Genomic DNA, 26,766 nt, shown 5'->3' with positions numbered 1-26,766 from the left:
TGTAAGACCCTATCAAACGTTTATAAAACAACATAAAATCATACGCTGAAAATTTAAGAATGAATATAAGAGGAAGTAGTACGATACATATGACAGAAAATCGGTTAAAACGGAATAAATTAAGAAACAAAAGTGGTGGCACTATTTATAAGAAAACAGTGTCATATATATATATATATATATATATAACATTGTTAGGAACATTACATTTTAAATCTTTCTTTGATTGAACTACTTGGATTGTGAAGCAAAAGACAGTTATTTAATCATAGTTGAAACGTTTACCTAAACGATGAAATGCTTCTTATAAACTTTTGAATTTCATTTTATGTTATTGAAAAGAAAAACGATGGAACAAACTACTTTTATTGATAGTGAAAAATTTAACATTGTGCTTTTCTCTTTCAATTAAATTATAATAAATAAGAGATATTTGAAAAATAAAAACAATATTTCAATAGCTAAAACGATTTGATCTCCTGTTAGTGCTTATAGTAACCTATTATTCTATCAATAAGTTTATGGCGACATAAATTTGAACCAGGTAGTGGATATTTAGTATAATTGATTATGGATTCTAGTGTCAAATAAACAGGTCACAAAATGATAATTTACCCTCACTTTTACATTAATTCTCTTTTCATTAAATTTAAGATATTTAAAAATTCTGAATACACTATTGTAATTGTTGATAGTAATGTCCTGATAAATCATAACGTAATGAATTCTTGAAAATAAACCCTTTTTGCATAACATCATTATCTCCTTTAACATAGAATATGTACATGGTGTTCCACATTAAATCTTTCTGAGATCGTATGTAATCCTATTGTGGTGTGAGAATGAACCACCGCAAGAACGACTGCCATAAAAGGGGGGACGAGTGTGGTGCGTGCTACTTATATTGATATATGTAGTGTATGACGCGAGTCAGGAATGTAATGTCTGGCAGCAGAAGATGGAGAAGATCAAGAAAGGAAGAGTGGGAATAGAAAGCAATTAGTATAAAAATGCTAGAACAACGAAGTTCGAGACAATTATTGAAAATTTTGCAAATTAAGTATTGTAGTATGGTTTTTACCAAGTAAGTCTGTAATTTTGTGCTAAATATAATTCGATTGTCCCCAGCCGTGTTCTGTTCACTACACTATGTGTATTGTCCTATCACCGCAGTAATGGAATAGAATAATAGAGCTAGTTGATGATCTTACAATAGCTGAAATTAAATCACTTCCAATATATTTCCTAACTATTTGTTGAATGACTAGCTATATAGCTTTTGTAAATCTAATTAACAGTATATTGAATAAAGTTTTATAATTACAGTTTGAGCTCTTGTAAATACTATTTAACAGTAATTCAATTTCAGTGTGATTATTAGCAAAACAACACTAATCCTAGTATTGTTATTATGATTGCTTCACTCATCATTTCATTCTTTGTAAATATTTTTTAACTCCCAAACCATTCTTACTTTTTGTTTATCTAGGAATTCAATAATATTAATAATAATTGCACAACATTTTTAACAGGAACATGCAAAATGACACCTGAAAAACTCATGATAAATTCAACCATTTTCTCATAAAGTATTAAAATTAACTCCGCCTGGAGTCCCTCCGGGGGCTACTGCCGGTTCCAAGCTCGGACAAAGGAGGAGGGTTGGGCATGGGGTTAGCGACCCCATCCCGTAGAAAACTAACTCGTTAAAAAAACGCTAGAACTCTAACATAACTTTATGTAAATATTTTCATCATACCTAATGTACACACAAACAAATAATGCTTTGATAAAGAGTGTTTTCTAATCCGATCATTAATTATATTCTTGCAACTCATTTATTCTGATTATAGATGAACTTGTTCATTTTTGTACTTCTCACATTTCTTGGATAATTCTCCTTTTCCACACTATTTGAACATTGAAAAATAAATTTCAAAAAATTAACATATCGATTTTGTATCGTTATCAGTTCCTAGATTGTAAGTCTTCCGGTACCCTCATCAGCATAGACATTTTTATTTTAATGCAGATTATCATAACATCAATGATTACTTGGTTGATCATGATGAAACTAACCAATTAGAATTAAGAAAGAGAGACTGACAGAAATATGTCTATAATGAGGAAATTAATCGTAGGGAAAAAAGTGGTTTTTCCTTCTATAACTTATGTATGTGTTTGTGTTTAAATTTAATGATTGTATGTAGTTGTATAACTCCGAATAAATATACTTTTCGATATAACTTATTGGCTTTTTAGTGTTTGATTCATGATGATAATTTTAAAAAGATGCAAAAATGCTATTGTCATATATTCGAAACTAACTTTGATGAATTACATTGTATAGATTGGTTGATGATGTATAGCTTAACAACGAATTCACCAAAACACTAGATATTGTTTTATATCAATAAAATTTTTCACATATTTTAATACAGTATGGATATAGTAGACAGAGTACTGATCTTTATGTGATTTATGTCTTCAACAGGGAATACCTCTTATTCTACATCATTGTATAAAGAGACATCAAATCTTGATTTCAATCAAGGTGTTGAGCCACGATCACAACAGCAAGATATTGAATCAAATTTAAGTCCATATACTTGTAAAACGTCTGACAAAACCGTAACATCTGAATTATATAATCAAGAATTATCTCAAACATCAAATGAACACAATTTGAATTATGATGATGTCTTAACTTTACATGTTCCACAATTAAACGAAAATTTATGGCATAAAAAACAATCCTATAGTTTATTCAAATATAATAAATGTCATTGTTTTGAATTTATAACACGTAAAATACGTTTAAACACGTCACATAAATCTCAAGAAGGTGTAATGAAGAAACAATCTAAATCCTTATCTAATCGTATTCACAATGGTAATCATTTAAATTCACTTTATGAAAATGAAGTCGATATAATGATGACATCTGATGATATGAAAAACGTAAAACAAACTAAACTTCCACAAGAAACCAATGATACACCAAATGATTCTGAAGTTGTAGGGGAAAGTATGCGTTGGACAACAACTTTTTTAGCAGCGTTAAGTATATTTTTGATTTTGATCACATTTCCATTTTCACTTGTCTATTGTATACGTATTGTCGCTGAATATGAACGAGCTGTTGTTTTAAGAATGGGTAATTTAATACCAAAAGGTAAAGGTACAAAAGGGCCGGGATTATTTTTTATTTTACCATGTATTGATAGTGTACGAAAAGTGGATTTACGTACAGTGACATTTGCGATCCCACCACAAGAATTATTAACACGTGATTCAGTAACTGTTTCAGTGGATGCAGTTGTATATTATCGTGTATTAAATCCAGTTGCATCTGTGTTAAATATTGAAGATGCTGCACGCTCCACCAGACTATTAGCACAGACAACTATAAGAAATGTTTTAGGAACTAAAGATTTGGCACAAATTCTTATGGACAGAGAAGAAATATCTACAGCTATGCAGTCTAGTTTAGATGCGACAACAGATGCTTGGGGTGTTAAAGTAGGTTTACAATTTAAATGATTTTATATTCTGAGTGCTTAGAATTATTTTAAAATGTTATTTTATGCTGCACAATTATTGAAAATTGAAAATTCTACATATTTCGAACTGATGTTTAATTGATAAAAATATTGCCGGTGATTTTATATTCTCATATAAACCATAGTGATCATTTAAAAAATGTAAATGTTATACATTTATTGTTTAAGAAATGAATAAATAACAAGTCACCTGAATATGATTGTTGTAAACGTTACACTAATCGTAGGTATAATTACAAAGATTTGACTTGATAATTTCGAATAAATTGAGCATTGGGTAGATTGTTATAAATAAATAATATATTTGTAATATCCCAATGAGTAGAAAAATTAGATTTTCTGACGTTTCATGACTTAGTGAGAGCCAGTTCTTCGGAGAATAAATAAATAACCAAATCAAAAGCAATCTAAGTTTATTCTCTGAAGAAGTGGCTTACACTAAATCACAAAACGTCAGAAAATCCAGTTTTTCTACTCAACGAAATATGACAAATATTTTATTTATTTGTTACACTGATCGATTTGATTCTTGGCCGGGTATTTCTGTTTAAATATTTAAATCCCATTACATATAATGTGGTTCAAACAAGTAGTCATTCAATGTTTACATTCTTCCTATAAAACATTCATAACCACTCTTTAAGTAAATTCATTTTACAAAACGTATTCATTAAACTTTTTAAATGACATTTGAAATTTTTATTGTTTATTATAATTTGGGATAATTAAGATCATAAAAGTTTTGTAATTTGTTTTAGAAAATGTGTATTTGGGTACGCCTGTACGATAGATTTACGGGGTGCATTAACTGACATTATGTAGGGGCTTTCACTAGCGTTTTAAATGGCAAACAAATTTGATATTTTGATGTAATCCAGTAAACTCTTTAAAACACCAGCAAAGGTTGGATATATATATATTTTTTTCTAGAATTGTCTATATTATAAATGTGGTCATCAGAGGAATTGAAGGGCATTAGAATAAATCCTGAATAATTCAGTAATCATAAGAACAGTAATTTTTATTATCAGAAGGGATCTTTGTAGACATTGTATTGATTTCAATAGTTGAGCACTGGATGACCGTTTTGTTCTATTGTGAGACTCCTCATCAGAGCTCACCCACGATCCCTCCTCGCACGATTCGAACCCAGGACATATCGGTTTCACGCGCGTACGTTTAGCCTCTATTATGTTTTTCAAACTATATGGATTGTCTAAATACCGAATGTTTCCACAATTTTTTCAGCATTCTTCTTTATCAAATGAATATTAGACAAATAGATCATGAAACAAAATGTTCTTGATATTTCGTCAAAACAGCTCTTATTAGTATTTTAAAGAGTTACTGATACTTAAAAATGTAATAAGAGATTGATTATTAATGTATACAACTTCTTGTTATTAATGAAACTGTATTCATTTTGCTATAGCTTACATTTACATATCTATTTTCTTTTCTGTGTCAAAAAAGCAGATTATTTATCAGTATAGTGATAAATTTTATGATGTGATTCATCGTAAATGGGTAAATAAATGAATAAACAATTAGAAATGAGTCATGATTAATTAAATACACTTTTCTATGTAGATAAATTTATGTATTAAAACTAATTAAATTCTGGCTAACCAAAAGATAAAACCATAGTCAACTGTCGTTTGAATTGTAGTTGATGATAAACTTTTATCAGTGTGTAACTATTTTAGATAATAACCCCCCCTAAAGAAAATAAAAAGAATCAATATTATTCAAGAAAAGTAAATAAGGAAACAATGTTTTTGTAAGCAATGATGGGTAGTAGCCAGCAGTGGAATCCAGGACGCGCGTTTCGTCCTATTTGGGACTCTTCAGCCGGATGTACCTGCATCTCAGAGTTGATGTTCGCTCTGGGACTCGAACCCAGTACTGCTAGCCACTATCCATCATTGCTTACAAAAAGCTTGTGAATCAAGATAATATCGAGGCATACGCACAGTATACACATATGCCAATAACAGACTGATCAATTGCAGTCTCAAACCTCAATGGGAAGATACAAGCCAAACAATACCAAGTGAAACAATGTTTTTGTTGATGAAAATGAATTACATTAGTTGTAATAAAGGCATCGTTTATTTAGTTCATTAGTCATTATCCATTGAACTACATGATACAATACTGTAATATAATGTCACGGATGTATGGATAATTTTACAAATATCAGGAAGAAATATTGATTAATTACAAAATTAAATAAAATACCTTTGTAAACATGAGTTACTAACGTTGAAATTCATCCTAATAAAACATAAGCAAAGTTGACCTTATCAAAGTGAACGAGAATTCAAATATTATTATATTATCTGTTTGGGGTCATATGAATACTGCAATAATGATGAATAATACTGGAAGAAAACATCATATAAACCTAAAACATACTATGCTATTACGTCAATCATATCAAATACTATCACCAGTGTACTAACGTTCAGTTTTATTCTAACTCTTAAATACAAATATTCTGTCAATGACTTATCTTGTATTTGTATAACCTTTGATTCATTTTCCATAAATAAATAAGACTTTTATTTTCAGTCATTGATGGACACCAATAAAATTTATTTATTTATTATTATTAGCTCTATTCAGTAATATATTTTTGGTACAATATAGAATTCTCAGTATAAAGTATTTCAACAAGTTTCCAGGTTTCTTATTTCTTGATCGATCCTGACGATAAATATTGAGTGGTCGTCAGTTGGATGTTAGCAGTTCATGAATTAACATCTGAATAATGTGTATTTTTTTCGATGCATATTGTTAGTAACCACTATGTCTCCGATTGGTCTCTTTTGTAACTTGTACAAGGAAACATCGTAAACTCTTCACAAACTCACGTGAATAGTTTATGAGACTAGTAGGCATAATGATGTGTTAAAACAAATAAGAAAACAGCCAATTTGTCGAACTATTCAAATGGCATCAACATATTGCTCAGATATTCAAACAGGCTGCCAATTATATAGTCATTGATTAGTAAATGATTGTCGCTTTTCTCCGTGATGATGATAGAAATACTTTATAATATGAAAAATATATTTAAATTATTCCACAAAATTTGGCGACAAATCCACCGTTAGATGCCGGCTCAGTGGTCTAGTGGTTAAGCACTCGCGCGCGAGACTGATAGGTCCTGCATTCGAATCCCGTGAGCGGGATCGTGGATGTGTACAGCTGATAGTCCCATACTAGGACGAAACGGCCGTCCAGTGCTTCCAGGTTTTCCATGGTGTTTTAGCTACTATTGACTCATGATCTAAACTATTAAAATTACTACAATCTCCACAAAAATCCCTTCTGATTTAAATTATCATTTGGGAACGTTTAATAATTTTGTAAGATTATAACAATCATACTGACAATCTCTCATAAATGATAGGCAATTTTTTGAACTATATTTGGTCAATCATGTTAGAAATTTTAACGTTTCCAATTATTACAAATGGAATAACTGAAAATGTTTTTTATTAGGTGGACAACCTTACATAATGGTTAAATGTCATAAAAATGAATACTGAATCTGTTGTAATATTCAACAGTTAATGTAATTAATGTAAACAATCAATAAAATAATCTGTTAATACCAATACTACTACTATTACAGCAACAACAACTACTGCTACTACTAGTAATAATAATGGATATTTATTTTGCGTTTTAAGCTATATAAGAAATATAGCTTCAGAAGTATAGTATATAAACATAAACATAAACATAAGCTTTATTATGTAATTAACCAGGGATGAAAGGTTTTTCTATAATATGATGTATCTATAATTTCTATTTAGGTGATTTATCGTTATAAATAGTTTATTAAAATTTTTATTCAGTGAATTGTCAAGATAATAAATTGTCTATAACTACGTTGTATTCGTCGCAGATTCACCTCAGGTGTAATGCCCTTGAGAGATAAGAAGCATCAAATTATTGTTTCGTCACCTCTGCAGACTACAATTCAGTGAGAGAATACAAGGTGCTACATAGCTCGAAGTTGGCCTTACGTCATTGAGCTACAGAGTTGGTTACCAATATACTTTTCCAACTTCAATGAACTTGTAATATACTGCAATTGCCATCCAGTGACATAGCTAAACTGTGGAAGTCATAACTTTCCATAGGAAATGCTCAACCCATAGCAAGTCACTGATGATAGAGGAGTAGTGCATAAACCGGTTTGATTTCCGGGCGAAATCTTTCACTGTCTAATACCTGTCGGAGTACTACTGAAAAGTGTGATCATTTTGTGACGAATACCACAAACCATCTATATCACTATTTGTAATATCACAACGTGCAAAGAATTGGATATATGATGTTTCACAGCCTAATGCGTATCAACTGTTCAGAGAGTGAGAATGTCATTCGAACTGACACATGTTTAAACAGTACACAGAAGAAACCATATGAAAATTCATTGCATACGATGAAGTATGGTCACACTGATGTCATTTAGGTTAACGGTGATTTGTAGACGCTTTTGTAAGTCGATGTGCACAAAAAATACAGTGTTCGTTATCTTAATGCAATGTTTTATTAGTACGTGTATTCGTGTTTAGTTTTTTTTTCAACAGCTTACAACTGACTGTACATAAAGACTGCGGATGGGATAAGAAGAATTTAGTACCAAACGTCGAACCAATTAATAAATTTCGGCTCATCCCATTATCATGTCACTCACAAAGAAAATGATCCATGTTTAACCAATAACGTAAAAGTTATCACACACATGACACAACAGAGTTTGTAATTGTGCAAACTAAGTAGTCGTTTGCTAAGACTAATTTTAAAAGATGTGAACCTGCGGATATCTATTTGAATAAGCTGTTCTATCTCATGCTTAGGTAGAATAATCTTTCCGAAGACAATCTAAATCATGTAGATTATTCGTAAATGTAAAATGGTTTCACCCTTAGAAGTTACTGGCTTTGAATAACTTTTCATGATCTGAATGCACTTTCTTATAATAATTTTTTTAAAAACTGGCAAGAATTATTTGTGAATTTTATAAAAAAAAATATATCTGTGTGTGAAATATAGTAAACATAAGGATTATTGTTTGTAAACTTAATTACATCAATTTACACTTTCACTAAATGGTGTGTTGTATATAACACCCTTGACAATTATTTAGAAAACATTCATGTATGTATACGCTACGGTTAAATATCTTTCTTTTAATTGATAATCACATACGAAAATACTATACACTATGTGATCAAGTCAATGTAAGCCTTTATAGGATAGAATGAATTCAATGACAAACAAAACTTTCGGAAAAAATGTCCCAATAAATAAATGCACTTATTAGTTTAATGATACTGTAAATGAGATATTTATTTTTTGAGAAAGACTTTACTTTTCTTATTTTGGTTGTGTAAAATCAAAAGTAAGAGTCGTGAAACCTAATGTTTAGTTTTGTCTATCAGCATATTATACTGACCATATATTTTTCAAGTGTGAAGTGATTTCGATAAATATTCATGTTGAAAATTTTGTCAGAAGGGGTTTTGTGGAGATTTTATTAATTTCATTAGTTGAAATCGTGAGTCCATTGAGGCTAGACCAACATGGAAAACCTGGAAGCATTGGATGATCGTTTCGTCCTAATGCAGAGCACCTCAGCAGTGCGCACCCACGATCCCGCTCGCGAGATTCGAACCCAGGACCTATCAGTCTCGCACGCGAGCGCTTAACTGTTAGACCATTGAGCCAGCATCTAACGATGTTAATGTCTAACTTTCAAATTTTCTCAGTTAAGAATATATGCGTTAACTTCGTTATTTTCTTAATCTATCGGAAGGCTGATACTGAGAAAAACGTTTTCCTACTATTAATAAAAAATACATTTGTAAGTGGCTTACAGTGAGTCACGAAACGTTAGAAAATTTAAAAAAAAACTAAATTTTCTACTCATTGGGATAGTGCACATGCTTTAACCGATGCAATTTACCACTGAACTTGGCCATTTCTCGAATTATTAATTTAGATATGTAATTGTAGAACCTGGGAAGAATTTATCGAAAAGAATATTCTTCATTCAAATATTAGTCTCTTATTACAAATATATCATTTTGATTGAAAACAATCTAATCAATGATTAGTTTATTTAAAATTATCAACTCAAACCTTGGTAATGACGTCTGCATACGTTTTCTTCCCAGTCTTTCCCCTTGGTAAACGAGAATTGAATACAATAGAACTCATGCTTCAAGTTTATCATGAGATAGAAAGCGAACAAACATAGTCGTAGATATAAGCAAAGATGGATAGTGGCTAGCAGTGGAATCCAAGACTCTGAGATGCAGACGCATCCAGCTGACGAGTCCCAAATGGGGCTAAACGCACGTCCTCGATTCCACTGCTATCCACTATCCATCTTTGCTTATAATGCTTGTGAATTCAGTCTATATTGAGACAATACGCACTGTATGTACACATGCCAATAAGAGACTGATCAATTGCAGTCCTGAACATGAATGGGAAGATTCAAGTAAATAATACCTTGTGTACAGTCGTAAATGTTTGTGAGAGATAATTGTTGACTAATTAACTTTGGAGAACTTTGTATATATGTTAGTATATTATAATATTTATGGGTTGAATGTATATAAATCGACGTTTCCACAATATTGTATAATTTATTCTGAGTGATCTTTACTAAGGTCAATCATACGGTATTGAACAAGGCTTATTATATTTTATATATTCATTACCAAATTATAACTTAATAATTTCAAATAAATTAAGTATTGGGTAGATTGTTAGCAATAAAAGTAATATACCAATGAGTAACTAATTGGTTTACTGCTAATTGGGATATCATGAATGCATTATTTTTATTATCTGTCATATTATTTTTAATAACTGGATTTAGAAATACCATCAATGAGATTTTGACTAAGTGGATCACATTTCATAGGCTTGGATCAAAAACTGATTATCTAAGAGTCAATCAAAAGCAAAAATTTCGGATGAGCGTTAGTTGGCAATTTCGTATTCATATCCTGGTCAGTAATGATTTTATAGTTGGTTTCAAATTGTGACGAAAACTATCTGCAGAAAGTACTTGTTCATAATCATGAAATGTCCTATTTTGTGTATCACTTTATTTTCTTTGATGAGTTTACGAAACTTAAAGACCAGTTGAACAATTTTTCATTAGATCATTGAATTTTGATTTAATAAATTAGTTCAATGCCATTTAATTTAACTCTTTTTTTATTGACTAATTCTCAAGTGATGAAGTTTTGTACTCAATGAACTTTCATTAGAAAAACCTATCATCACGATAAAGCAGTTCTTAACAAAATTAAAACAATTAGAAGTAGATGATGTTTTCATCATTACGATGATTCATTAACAGTCACTCATATAAAGCCTCTAAATTGAGGATATTCATTCAGCCTACATGTGAAGAGGGTCATCTTTAATAGTTGCTAATAGAAGCACTTAAACATGTAATGATATGTTAAAAACATATATATATCCTACTAGCTTTCCGTTAATTAGTTTCCTTCGTAAAACAAAACATCTAATAAATACCACTTTATGGAAACAAATTGTTGACCTAAATTCTTTTTTTCATAAATTCATGAAAAACAACTGAAACGGAAGGTACTTATCATAGAAAGACCAAATTAAATCAGAAAATCAATTATTTTTTGTCTACTTTAAGATTAAAAGAAAAAGCAATTAAATATCCATTTTTATTTAAACTTGTAATATAATTGTAACCTATTAACATCGTTAAACAAAAGAAAAATAGACAATACAACTTTATAATTGATAGTAAACGTTCTAAATGGGTTTTTTTAAAGTTAGACAAAAGCAACTATAATTTCATTAAAACAAAACTATGTAATTCTACAAAATGTGGAACATCATGTTGACTTCTTCAAATATTTTTGAGTAGATTTTATTACTTTTTTTAAAAATTTTTACAACACATAAATCGGTTATTTGACGACATATTACATGAGTTGTTCATGCACATGATAGAAAATTTGTAATATTTCAACATGACCTTACTTCTGATGTTTTGAATATTTTGTTTACAGATATGATAGTACACATAGCATATGCTGTAGTTACCTACTTACTTGCTCATGCCTGTTACTCCTAATGGAGTATAGGCCACTGACCAGCATTCTCCAACCCACTCTGTCCTGGGCCTTCTTTTCTAGTTCCATCCAATTCTTGTTCATTTTTCTCAATATACTGTAGTTAGGGGTTATTAAATTTCTACTGATAATATTACAATTAAATTATGTGATAATATTCTGTATTAAAGTTAAGCATAATTATCAGTAATCTTAGAATATTTTTGATTAACTTCTAATATCAGAATAATGGCCAACCAGTGTAGAAGCAGTTTGTGAATTCAATGTTATCCATGTAAACGATTCACGTACAGTCTTTCAGTTACCATAGAATCTACAAGCAACTATCACATGTATGATATCTATTTTTTAAAACTTATTGTGCACTAGATCTCTGAAACATTATTTCAGTAAGAAATAATGACTTTCTTAATGGATTTATTGTTTCATATTGAATTGAAACGTAGTTAATTAAAAAAAAATTGACCTTAAATGTTTAAAAATAAGGTTAACATAAAAATATTTCTCAAATAGGTTAAAATATGATTTCTGTCATTCCATAAAAGTGCTAACGTCTTAAAATTTTTAATTCGTTTTTCAGGTTTTCATATCATTTCAGCTATATACCACTTTTTCTATCTGATAGGGACACTAAGAAGTCACTTTTAAGCTTGAATACCATAAAGCATCTGCTTCAAATCCCAGTTCATAATAAATTAATGCGAATGGTTACAAATAGTAGAATGTATCCGGCCACCAAACACATGCATGAATAGAATGATGCAGTTGAATATGATTAGTATTTGATTCATGTATCAGCGCAGCTACTGGCATATGATGCAGAAGCACATCGATAAAAAACCTGAGACGAAACCTACGAGGTAAATGATCACTGTTCAAAAATAAAATCAGCATGTAACTTTAGATAACATCTGAAAAATGCATCAGTCCGTCAATGAAAATTGATCAGATTTAGCCTAAATGTTAGTAATCGAATAGCATAAATATTCGCATGATTTATCATTTTTAATTGAAACTTGTAACTTTGGGTTATTCAAAGATGTTGAAATAAGATTTTATAGACATAGTTAAACAATTTGCCCTTTAATTCCTTTGCAATATATCAGAGACTAAACTTCAGTTTATCATAAGATGCTCAAAATCTTTTAGTATATTTTTAGAAAATACTGAGTTCAAGTGTGAGTAAGTGAGGTCTTGTGTGCAGTTCATTATGGAGGATAAACCTATCAATTTTATAAGAATAATAAGGCAGAAATTCCCCAAACATTTGAGCAAATATTTCAGCATGTATTTATAATCCATGAATCCTGGATGGAATGCATCTCCGACTAATATCAGGAAAATAAACTTGAGTTGAGGAAAATTTATATTTCTAAAATCACAAAACTGCGTTACATTTCAAATAAAGCTTGTTACTAATATGAAGTCAGACATAGAGGGATGAGCAAAATGCAAGGATCACTCGATAGCTGATTAGTTACGAAATGAGTCTCTCCAGTATTATCTGTTCACCTTTCCTACAACAACTCAATTCAGGACATTCAGTCAAAATCAATGATCTCTATTTCTACCTTATTCACAATATAATTTCTAGGCATAGGATGGAACAGACACATAATTATCAAGTTTATGGGAAATGTTCATTCTTAAGAACTCTAATCTTGAATTCAGAAATAGGTTATTATTTATTCAATGAACAAATGCTTAACTTCATAGGTATTTATAAACTGTATATAAATTGACATAACTACACTTTCCAAGGAATAACTTATTATCTACCTAATGTAATATATGAAATTTAAGCCATAAAATTTAGAGATCTAATATAAAATTATTCATATCTTTATTAACATCTCTCTGAATGAAAAGCCATCCACCGAATATATTTCCTAATGTATATCAATTCCATTTTGAAATACCACACTGAGTGCGATTTTATAATTAACTTAAAATGGCAGTATATTAATTATTTCAATATCAGTATTATACTTGAATGTGGGAAAAGTAGTCAGTCATGCAGAATTGATGATTCATTCATAGATTACATTGATTAAGTATGTTTTTTTTCTCATTAAGATGAATGACATTTCTAAACTTAAAGAAGAGTTTCTAAACAGAATAAAACCAAACAAAAGCAAAATTATCATTCTGTTTTAATTTTCTTTTTATTTGAAATCTAATTAATCTACATTGAGACAAAAAACTATCATTGATTTAGAAACAAACGAGGATAAAAAAAATTTTTTGTTTTAATTTTGAAACGATATTTACTTAAATATGAAGGTACATTGTGGTTTTCTATTTAATTTATGTATATTAAAATATGATAGACATATCAGGGGTGAACTATTCTAACTATTGACATTCAAAATGAATACTTGAGAAATTCACGAATAAAATATTTTTCATTGTAGTTACTATGATTATATTGAATTGAGTAGTTTATTTTTGTGAGTATGCATATGATTTCCTCTCGTAACTAGAATTTTTCAGTCTTACAAGGGTATAAGTATTACTAGTATGAGGGTTGTTGAGATTATTACGTTTTTGATTGAGATCATGAACCGATTAATGTTAGACCACCACCTTTGGAAACCTGGAATCACTGGACGGCCGTTTTGTCCTATTATGGGACTCCTCAGCAGTGCGCATCCACGATCCCGCTCGCGGGATTCGAACCCAGGGCCTTCGGTCTCGCGCACGAACGCTTAACCAACTGGACCACTGAGCCGGCATCCAATAATGATAATGTCTAACATCAACCAATCCACGAAATTGCGCGACCAATTTCCATTGTACTGAGGTAGATACCTGCCCCATACAGTAGAACGGTCTTGACATTTGTATTGAAAATCCTGACCTTGTGTTGGTTTACAGTTGTTCTGAGTTCCAGATGTTCTTCAGTTGTAAATATGCTGTTCTTCCTTTACCGATCCGCGCTTTCACATCTGCATCAGATCCACCTTGTTCATCAGTGATGATGACCAAATATGTAAAGGTTTTTACATCTTCCAAATCTTCTCCGTCAATTGTGATTGGGTTGGTGCATGCTGCGTTGTATCGGAGAATCTTGCTTTTCCCTTTGTGTATATTGAGACTTACTGCTGCTGAGGCTGCTGCTACACTGGTCGTTTTCTCCTGCATTTGTTGTTGCGTGTGCGATAGGAGTGCCAGATCATCTGCGAAGTCTAAGGGTATAAGTATACTGGATGAAAATTGCAAAATAAATATTGTAAATGTATCAGTTCTAAGCTACATTTTATAGAGATTATGAGTACACTTACCAATTTCATTCAACAAATTTAAATTCCTACCAAATGCATAAAAGTATTTTATTCATATCATGAATATATAAATTTCTATATTTATTGTCTAACTGAAGCCATGAAGTTAATAAGATTAAGACTACCATTAAATAGTTAACCAATCTTGTCAGATATTTGTTATCTCTGTGGCTTAGCAACTGAAAATTCACGAATATTTGATATTTTCTCATATTCTGCTATGGTAATCATCACATATGACTAATGCAGTATATGGCTTTGTTACATATCTCATTAGTTTCCGATGTGGAGTTGTCAGTTTCTTTGAATTTTGAAAACATTGATAGTAGCAACAACACTTATTGTTAATTTGTTTTGATTAGTTTTACGAAGATATATGTGGACAGAAGATTAGTCGTAGACAACAATCTACCAAATCCCATTTTAACAGGAAAAGCTGTTAGTTAATTATATTGAAATTCTAATAACTACTATCTGATGACATTGTCTAGAACGACATTAAACGCATCAAGATTAACACCATTTAACTCAAACTAAATAAACTCTATAAAAATCCACGTTCTGAAAATTAGAGCAATTTAGTACTTTTAAATGTGAAGTAAGCTTCAGTCATTATCCAATCAATGATTCAATGTAACAAACAAAATAATAAATAGCTAGAAAATATCTTTATAATAATCACTATTCGAAATTGAAAGAATGATTTATTTTAGTAACCATGGCAACGTTCACAATTTTATTGTCTTTTTTAATAAATTCAAATTTAAACTAAAAACAAAAATGTTTTTACTTTAAGTTGATTTAAAATTGTTTATATTTTCTTAAAATCAAATTATTATTAATTAATTAATTACCTAGTCAATTATCGTAATAAGTTACTTATAAAGGTGTTAATAATGTATACAACATTATTTCATTAATGATAAATATAATAATTGAAGCCTATAAAAAATATTATGATGGACTTAACTATAAACAAAACAACAAAACAACAACAGCAAAATAAATAAATGTTTCTGTGTTAGAGTTACATGAATATGAACTAGACTTATTTCATCTTAATTATAGTGAATAAATGGATTTATTTTTATAAATCTATATAGTAGTTTATTATGATGTAAATAATTATCTAATTATTTATCAAAGTTTTAATAGATAAATATAGATTACAACAGACCTGGTTGAACTCCACTGGTAACGACTTCTCACTAGAACTCCGGGAGTATCTCCTAAATTCAGTCACTAGTGAGCAAATGATTATTATCAGAATGGGTTTTGTGGAGATTTTAGAAATTTCACAGATTGAAATCATGAGTCAATGGAAGCTAGACCACCATGGAAAATCTGGAAGCACTGAAAGGCCGTTTTATCCCAGTATGGGACTCCTCAACAGCGCGCATCCACGATCTCGCACCTCGAGAGATTCGATCCCAGGACCTTTTAGATGATAAATTAATTTATTTTAACTAAATGATTAATTGTATTGATTATTTCGTCACTATTTTATTCTTTGAATTTAATAACTATAATAAACAAGAAGAACCCATTGAATCAATCTTAATGAATTATTAAAAAGGAAGAATGTATTTGTATAATCTCAGCGAAAGAAGTTGAAGTAAATTCAACGTTTTGCCTGACTATCTGGTACAAGCTTTTTTCAAGGAAATAGATTTCTTTGGATTTAGTTCAAATTCTTCTGATGAGATTTTACAAATGCATTCTTCTTTTTTAATGTTGCGCATCAACTCGGAGCCCAAATACTGTGAAATTATTCGATCAAATTTAGACGAAATTTGTTATTTATTATTGAATTATTGTTTAATCTTAAATGTAATGTAGATTATCAAGAGTGATTTAGATATTTTTATGTGAGAATTATATTTGAAATGATTTCAGCTGATGAAATTTAAAATAATTCCAATGTTTCGTCCAGTTAACTTGTCTGAACTTCTTCAGGATAATAAACAACATCAAAATCATCATATAAAAATGTCAAACTATTCGTTCTAAACATGAGGAATATTTGTATAAGGGATTGAGATATTTATAAATTGTCAGAATTTTGAAATTTTTATCATTTTGGATATTAATCCCATATTTATTTGTTATCTTTAAAGATTATTTTACTAATTCATTAATAACTTAGAACATTTCACTGAACTAAATGTTAGTTATACATTTATGATAATATTGTATTAATTATATATCTCATCTATTAAGTAAGATTAAGTTTCCGCAATAAATAAATAGTATATTTCTAATATTCTAATGAGTAGAAAAATTAGATTTTCTGACGTTTCGTGACTTAGTGTAAGCCACTTCTTCAGAGAATAAATAACCAAATTAAAAGCAATCCAAGTTTAAATTGTACAACGGAACAATAAGAATAATATGTGAATAAAAATCTAGTTTCTGCAATTACTTATGTAGAAATGAATTATGTTTTTTAGAATTTATCAAATTTATATTAAAAAAATAACAACTTACTTTCAATAGGTCACCATCACCAAGCAATTTGACCTTAATTTATATTCTCTATCGAATAAGTAATACTTTAATCACAGTAGACATAATGACATTTTAATTTGCTTATATAAAATTATGGACAGTTATTGATTATTTTTTTTAGATAGAGAAAGTATTGAATAAAGATAATCAATACAGAGAATGAAATAGAATGAATAGAGAACTACATTAATTTATATAATGAAATAGAATTGTTTGTTTGTTTTCATGTTTAAAGGTAGTTTAGCTGACACAATGTGATTTTGATGTAATTTCGCCCACAAAATTAGGATTGATTAAATTAATTGACATTATTTTAAAGAGTATTATCTAGACATTGGAAACAAGAAGGTTTCTATTTAAATAAAATATTCTAATCATTCAATTTTTATCAAATTGTATAAGTAATTTACTGAGTTATATAACTCGTTTTTGAATAGTACATTTCTATTTGAAACAAGAACACTTTATATACAAAGGTGGAAAATGGCTAGCAGTGGAATCCAGGACGCGCGTTTTGTCCTACTTGAGACTTATCAGCTGGATGTACTCTTTAGTTATAATTTCAAAAAAGAAACAATCAACTTGTTTGACTCTAATCTTTTATTTTTCTGTTATATATTATTACTAGTAAGATGGAACGATGAGCACAATAATAGACAGTTTCAAAATCTTGATCACAACTTTCTTTACATTTTTATTATTATTAATAAGTAAAGTAGATCTCGCTTCATCAACTTTAATTATTTTCGAAATAAGTAGCTTATACTGTCAAAGAGTTGTTAATAAGTGAAATGCAAAATGCATAATCCTTAATTCTGGTCATGAAACTAATATATTATTAATTTGTCTCTATTAGCTAGATGATCATATGAAAAATATCGTGTTACATTACAAAGAATACTGAATTGAAATCAATTTTAATGTCATGTTTCTTAAATCTATGAGATGCTTTGTTCAGAAATTTTTACCAGATGGTTGATAATGAAAATTTATCATATTGTAAAACTATGCTATTCATTATATATATCTGAGTCTTATAGCATCCGAAGATTTTGATCTTGGATTAGAGTATTGTATTATGTACTAGATATAAATATCCTCCGTTTCATGTGAGTGAAAGTGACGTTGGATTAATTTGAAATGCTAAATTTTTGTCTAACCCCATGATTACCTGTTGATATAGACGGATGGAATGTATCAAGAGAAAGAACTCTAGGAAGCATTCTAAAAAGATCTTCACCCCATTTGTTTGCAACGCACCCAGGTTCCATTATGTTTATATGTATATATGGACTTATTTGAAACATATTTAGTTTAGTTGTGTATTACGTTTGAAACTACTGAAAAGACTTTTAATTATATTTTTGATCCATTCAGTCACATAACTATATTTGTAAAAAAGCTCAGTCATAGAGCAAAAAACAGGAAAATAGTAGGAAGATTCTTAAAATTAGTTCAGTGACCAACGTTTCACTGAACTTCATATTTTAGTACACATGCTACGAAATAAAAATATCTAGTGGCAATCAGTTTATTATGCTAAGTCGTTACAAAGTTGTCGTAACAATAATTTGATGATCATGATGTGACTGACTGTATATACCAGTTCGTCATGACTTCTATGTATGAGTTTCTTTTAAATCGTAAAGAAACTTATTACAATTTTTGTGTCATATGGTTTAAATTGACTTTATCTTGAACATTGAACGATATCAAAAATGCAAACTAACTACATGTAAATAATTTGATTTGGAACTATCAGGACGACTAGAATCTTTTCAAATTAAATCATAATTTTATACAAAATTTTCTCGGTAAACAGTGGAAATTTAAGTATACATGTCTATAAGTCGAGCCATGACTCATTTGGTTTAGTTTCACATATATATGCCGTTCTTTGGGTACGAAAGTGTTAATTTTATTCTAATAAGCTAATTCATTATGTTCTCTTCTGTCTTTTAAATAATTTATAGGTTGAAAGAATTGAAATCAAAGATGTCCGCCTTCCTATCCAACTTCAACGTGCAATGGCAGCAGAAGCTGAAGCTGCTCGTGAAGCTCGTGCTAAAGTAAGCTATTATTTACTTCACATTACTTGATTTTGTTGAGAAACATGATTTGTTGTGACGTGATGATGATACGAGTGTGAGATCATTGACGTATTTTGGGTACTAAGAATTACAACGAAATACATTCATTTTAAAATATTTACAAGACATTTTATATTAGTAAACAGAATTCGGACAGAATCAGAGATTACTTTAATATTCTGATATTCTAAGTATGCCTTAACTTTGATCCGCTGACTATTAGTGACGCTGACTTGCTGACTAGTTTCCAAATCCCAACGAGTATACGGCGAGACTCTAATTTATGGACGACCTTTGAACGAATCTTAAGCGACATTGAGAAACATTAGCCAATCATAAAACTGTCAGTACAGAGTAAAAATATGGTATACAAAACAAAGGAAATAAAGTGGATACATTTCTTATACTTGGTTCAAAAACTTGTCAAGGTTAGAAAGAGGTTCACAGGTTCTAAAATCGTAATGCATGCAGTAGAGGAAATCATCCATACGGCTACAGAATAGTCGGTCTCTGTAGCTATGATAAAGTCTCAAAAACCCTTTCAGCCTCGACCACATAGCTTCAATATTGTTTATGTGCACTCCGGTTGTTGAATGCACAAAGTGCTCTAAAAGCCTCTCTGATTGACTCGTCCATAAATTAGAGTCTCGCCAAATATACGACTATTGAATTTAAAATCAGATAAGAAACTGCAAATACGACTCCTAGATTCTGTGGAAAAATTCTTACGCTTGTTTACTGACCTTAAATAACTTGAGATATTTTTCATTTTAAATTAATTTTTGAGTTGTGCATTCAAATTTACTTTAGAAATCAGTTTGTTTAAAGTTAACACATTTCAAATATTGATTCTGAGAAAAAAAATTTTCTAGGTCATTTCTAATTTAATTAAAAATCAAATTTTTTGTTTAACTTTCAATATGGTGAATAGACTGAGTCAAACAACTGATTACATTTATCACTGTTCATTGTTTTTATTTAATATTTATTATATAATTTGTTGCTTTAACTTTCATTGTAGAAAGGAATAAACGCATATTCAACAAACATATTGTTGAGAATGCTACTAGGAATCTTTGCAATACATCTGAAATTGTATTAATTGAAAACAGTGCTTTTAATGAAAGCAGTGAAGTATAATTGATTTAGGAAAAAATTCAATCGTTTGTCAAATATTTTTAAGGAAAAGAAGTCATGATTATTCTAGTCTTTATATATGTATGTATATAGGAATGACGTAACACATGCGAACTAATCCACTAGCATTTATTCTGAATGGCATGAAGTAAGCGAGCATCATTACAAGCAAACTGATGAATCACACCACTCTACTCAATTCTGAGCTTACTTTTGTACAAATTTATCGAATTGATACTCTATTGTTTATCTGTTTTCAAAAGTTTTCTATACTACATATGGCAATTTTATTTTCACTTAACATAAGAAATAACTATAATTTATATGAGGACAACGTTACGTAGCTATATGTACGTACTTGTATTATACACGATCAGACTAATGTACTATTCTGTTAAGAAGATCTTTATTTATAGATAAGCTTTGAGTAAAGGATGATAATTATTTATAGAATAGAAAAGTTTATTAGGTTTGAATATGTCGAAGTCAGATTGTCCTTGGCTGAGATGAATTTGTATGACCTGTCACTGTATTAATTTGTGCGTCAGAAGGTGGGTATGAGAAATGTATGTATAAGCAATATAAAATAGTGGAATTGAAATTGGGTATCTGTATAGATTGTGTGGGAGGTAAACAAGGTTTTATTATCTTTAGAATTAAAAAATATATCATAAAGTAAGATGCGTTGACTTATATGCTATCTGGTGCATTGGTTTAGTTTATTTGAGCTGAAATTGATACGAGGAATTTGATTGGATTTTATAATTTTATGAGTATATTTTGAATGTAAACCTTACTTTTTTAAATTCCCTATTTCCAACGAGCAAGATATTAAATAGTACTCAGTAAAAAAACTGATTTCCACCTGATATTCGTGTTATTTCTTTAATTTCACGTTTACCATTAGTGTTCAGTGGATAAAGAAAATCATATATGGCACACTGAACAGGAACACAAACTGACGACATTATACTTGTGAACCAACTTAATAGATTCTAGAAGTGATTACGAAATTTTAACTTCTTAATAGTTCAAAGAAGCCTTAGGAAATAGTAATAGAAGCTTGAGCCGTCGATTAAAATAAGAAATTAGAGTTAGGTTTTTTGAGATGGTGGAGAAGATTTGTAGCTCCGGTGGATGGTTTTGGTGGAGTTTTGTTCTCTGAGCTGGATGGTTTGGTCGTGGAGCTTTCATCGTTCTTCTGAACGACATCATCAGCACAAACTTCAAGTAGAAGTGAAGTGTTCGAATTTCTCCATATGTGTTTCACAGCTTGTTCTGTGCACCTCGATGTTGATTGGTTCTTATTGACCTTAAATTTGTCATTGTTTACTTCTTTCTTTTGGTTGTCTTCTACTTTGCTCAACCAAAAGAAGGAAGTAAACAATGACAAATTTAAGGTCAATAAGAACCAATCAACATCGAGGTGCACAGAACAAGCTGTGAAACACATATGGAGAAATTCGAACACTTCACTTCTACTTGAAGTTTTGTGCTGATGATGTCGTTCAGAAGAACGATAAAAGCTCCACGACCAAACCATCCAGCTCAGAGAACAATACTCCACCTAAGTTAGGTTTTTCAGTAGGACCAGACAACAGTTACGTTCCAAGAATGCATTTCAACCATATGAATGAACGTACTTTGCTCAAAATACAATCCTTATTATCTTTATTCCGATTAATTCGTCTATAAATCATAATGACACTGTCAGTTTCGTGTCATGGTTCTGTGAAAATATAATGCTAAGTTCCATATAAGTCACGAAAAGAGGTCTTGATTATACTATTATTGATGTAAAATATACGTATTAATGTGGATTAGTGACGAGAAATTAATAAGAAAATGATATTGCTTTACTCAACTTGTCTTTTTCTAGGTGAGAGTGGTCACCTTAAAATCTTATAGACTGCTTGATGACTCATGGTTCTCATCAAAGTATTATCTGCCATCAACTGTGTAGTTGTTCACAATTTTTTGTGAGATAATTGGATTAAATTGAAACTTCACAAATTCAATCACTCAAGAGTTCAGTTGTAAATTATACTGTATTTAAAATAAAAGTGAATTGCTTCTTTTCACTAATGTACCTCAGTAATTACAATACTGTAAATATGTAACGTATTTAGCACAAGCATATTCATATATATTTATCTGTCTCAAGCTTTGAAATTCACAGACAGATGAAAATTTGTATCGTTACACTGATTTTGTTTAGTTTAAGGATTTCGTACTTTTGCATGTTGATCCAAAACTTTGTCACATGAGATGCATAGGAAAAAGTGACTGATCACTCCTTGATATCAAATATAAAAAACTCAATCCCTTGCAAATGAAAGTGAAAGGTTTTTAAGTTTACAATATGGACTTTCAAACAATCGCTGGAAATCAGGAAATGGTAACCAGTTATTTTGTCCTAGTATAGGATTCTACGACTGTTTTCGTTCATTAATCCAGAACCTATAGGCTTCATTGCAAGGACTTGACTTTCTCTGAGTTGGCTTTCAGGATTATGATAATTGACTGGTTCATATCGAATCGTAACGTAAATTAAAAGTTTGAAAATCTCCACAATCTAGACTAGTTAAAACATATACGTTCAGGAGGATGTAATGTATCCTGAAATACAATAAAAGATTCTTGAGACCAATTTTCATTTCGGAGAATACTTAATCACTGTATAGAGAATGACTGAAGACAAGTTCCATATTGTTGACTGAATTCAAGTCAAGAATGAATTAAATATACAGCGAATTGATGTCTTTCATCAATATTGATGAAATTGCCTATTTAAAGAATAAGTTACTTAATTTCAATGGTCAAGATCATGAGTCAGTTGAAGCTAGACCACCATGGAAAACCTGGAAGCATTGGACGGCCGTTTCGTCCTATTATGGGAGTGCGCATCCACGACCTCGCCCCCTGTGAAACTCGAACCCAGGACCTACTGGTTTCGCGCTCGAGCACTTAACCACTAGACCACTGAGCCGGCATCCAACGGTGTTAATGTCTAACTTCAACTAATCCACGAAATTGAGCGACATATCCACCATTGTCTTCAGTGAGTTACTATCTCACAACAGACCTGATTGAACTCCACTAATCACTACTTCTCACTAGAACTCCAGGATATACCACGTGAAGCTAGTCACTAGTGAGCATATGTTGATTAATATCAGATGGGTTTTTTGTGGAGATTGTAATAATTTCAATGGTTAAGATCATGAGTCAGTTGAAGCTTAGTTAATTTTAATTTTCATAACTTTAATTTATCTGACACATTTTTAGGTGATTGCTGCTAAAGGAGAACAAGAAGCAGCTAGATCATTAAAAGAAGCTGCAAAAGTTATATCTACTTCACCAATGGCATTCCAATTAAGATATTTACAAACATTATGTGCAATATCAGCTGAAAAGAAATCAACTATATTCTTCCCGGTACCAATAGATATAATGCAAAATATAGGTAATATATCCGGGTCAACATTTCAACAATTATTCAATAAAAATAATCAAAAATTACAAACAAAATATTCAATGAATAAAATTTCAAGTACTAAAGAAATTGAAATGAATTCAAATGATTATTGTGATACAATAATTAATCCAAAAAATGTTATTTGTAATCAAAATATAATAAAAATGGATAAATCAACAAATCTATTACATTCTGTAAATTTTATTGCTGAACAACCATGGCCTCAATCAACGCATATAAATCGAGATAATCAAGACACAAATTGGGCATATGAAAGTGGTGATACACATAGTGATACAGTTTAAAATTAATAAAATAATAAGTTTGTAATATTTGAATGTTTATAAAGAATATTCTTAATGATATGAAATATATATAAATTGAATATTTCACTTTCTTATTACACATTCATTTAACACATTTTAAAGATCTTAGTATGTACTTGAAATGATATTTAAACTATTTCATATAGAATCACTCTTTAGAAGAAATGATTTTCCATATTACATTCATAAAAATGCAGGATATACATATAATTTCCAATTATTGTTATTTCCTTCATAAATACTGGTTGTCTAGATATTATTGTGAATAAAGCTGATTATATACAAATAAATATTTTAAAAAAAATGTAAATGAATATCAATATGTCATTTAATGTTTGTTACAATGAGTATCTATTCACATTCTTATTCTTATTTCTTCTTTAAAGTCAATTAATTGAAATAGTTTTGATTAATTCATGATTAGTGAACGGAATAGATCCATTATGATATTGAATAAGTAAGATTAGTTCAAAGAATAATTCTGTTTTCGGAGAATTCATTTTCAAAGTTGTACAATCACAATTAGATATACTTATTTTTAGAGGATGATAATAATACTGATAATTAGATTTCTCTTAGATATGGTGACAGTAAGGTTTAATAAACAAAGGTATTAGAACAATTTTTAAACAAGGAAAACTTAATATTCATTTGTGATTGTTAATGGTTTATGTATTTATCAAATGATAAATAGGTAAATTATCATTGGGAAAGAACGGCTCAGCATGATAAGATAAAATGTTGAAATTGAGATTGAATGTAATCAGGAGTATCGTAGAAACCGAAATGGAAGGTGAAGCAGATGGCTGTATAGGAAGAAGAGTATAAAGAAAGAGAAAATAAGAAAAGAAAAATTATAAGACATTAAGACCATGGTAGAAGAAGAAGTTGTATCAATCTGGTTTATCCAGATGTATGGCTAATGCTTGAGCAATGGAAAAAAGATGCAGTTTTATTGTCTTTGGAAGACTTCTACTTACCTTGTAGATGACTTTGAATGCAGAGTCTGTCTTGATTGAGTGATCTGTGTTCACAAGGTGTTCGATTATTGAAATGCTCATTGAGCCATTGCCTCTTCTTTTGAGCCACGCCAGATAATGTACTTGAAGTCTTTTGGATAAAGTACGCATCAAACGACCTATATACCTAGCTCCAAATGAGCAGGTAAATTGTTTTAAAAAACCTTTTTAATACTTTTGTTTATTTAACCTCACTGTCATCATGTCTAACAGAAATTTTATCATCAGTATTATTATATATTTGCGATTGTACAGCTTTAAAAATGAATTCACCGAAAAGATATCTCTTCGCTGAACTAATCTTTCTTATTTAGTCATGATTAAACTAGATGTTGAATTGTAGGTCAGTTGCAGGTGAAATAATGGATGGACATTTCAACACGGTAGGCTATATATATATATATAAGCTACACAAATTCTAGGGTTCCTATAGCCAAAATAAGTGACAACAAGACAGTTCTACTGTACGGAACTGAAACTTCAAGAACTACCACAACCATCATCAAAAAAGTACGTGTTTATAAACAATTGTCTGCGTAAGATATTCAATGTCTGTTGACCCGATAACATCAGTAACAGCCTACTGTGAAATAGAACAAAACAGCATCCATCTGAGGAGGAAATTAGGAAAAGATAGCATAGGAAATGAATTATGGAAATCATCAAAATGCATCACGAGGCAGGCCTTAACTTGGAATGCTGAAGGTAAACGAATAAGTGGAAGGCCAAAAAACACAATAAGTCGGGAATAAAAACTGTAAATAACTGAAAAGGATTTCCAGGATAAGTTTGTATGGAGAGTGATGGTGAGCGACTTATGCTCCTCCATAAGGCATGATGGGCGTAATTTTGACTCACTAAACTACAAAGTTTGTTAGAATCTTTCGTTTTTTTATTCTACAGTAAACCGTCTAAAAAGCATTCAACTGATTGCTTGTTTGTGTAATAGAGAGTGCAATTTTCCTCGCTGGATATGTAGTTTTACACGAAGTTAATAGGTAGTAAGAACAGTGATGAAGGTTTCGCTACAAAGTTTTTTTTCTTGCACAAACTAGTTAACTGCCCACTTCAACATTTTAAAAAATACGGATAAATCAGAATGTTGGCTAAAAATTATTAAAACAGAACAAGTTATCAATCTAACTTTTGAGTCGTTTGCAAAGACTGTTAAATTTTGTAAATCACATCACGGACAGAGCTTA

The 26,766-nt window shown here is 30.3% G+C and overlaps 1 protein-coding gene across 1 annotated transcript; it reads left to right on the top strand.

The window, feature by feature from the left end:
* The first annotated feature begins 2,249 nt into the window (after positions 1-2,249).
* On the top strand, positions 2,250-24,819 carry MEC2_3 (Mechanosensory protein 2). The gene is made up of 3 exons (XM_051212064.1): positions 2,250-3,522; positions 19,488-19,583; positions 24,030-24,819. Exons 1-3 carry the CDS (start codon positions 2,482-2,484, stop codon positions 24,522-24,524), a joined length of 1,632 nt encoding a protein of 543 aa, XP_051072203.1. The 5' UTR covers positions 2,250-2,481; the 3' UTR covers positions 24,525-24,819.
* Positions 24,820-26,766: the final 1,947 nt, after the last annotated feature.

Source organism: Schistosoma haematobium, chromosome ZW, assembly GCF_000699445.3.
Source record: "Schistosoma haematobium chromosome ZW, whole genome shotgun sequence".
In the NCBI taxonomy this organism is placed as follows: domain Eukaryota; kingdom Metazoa; phylum Platyhelminthes; class Trematoda; order Strigeidida; family Schistosomatidae; genus Schistosoma; species Schistosoma haematobium.
Note: the sequence above shows the minus strand (reverse complement) of the source record. Positions and strands in the feature narration are given on the sequence as shown.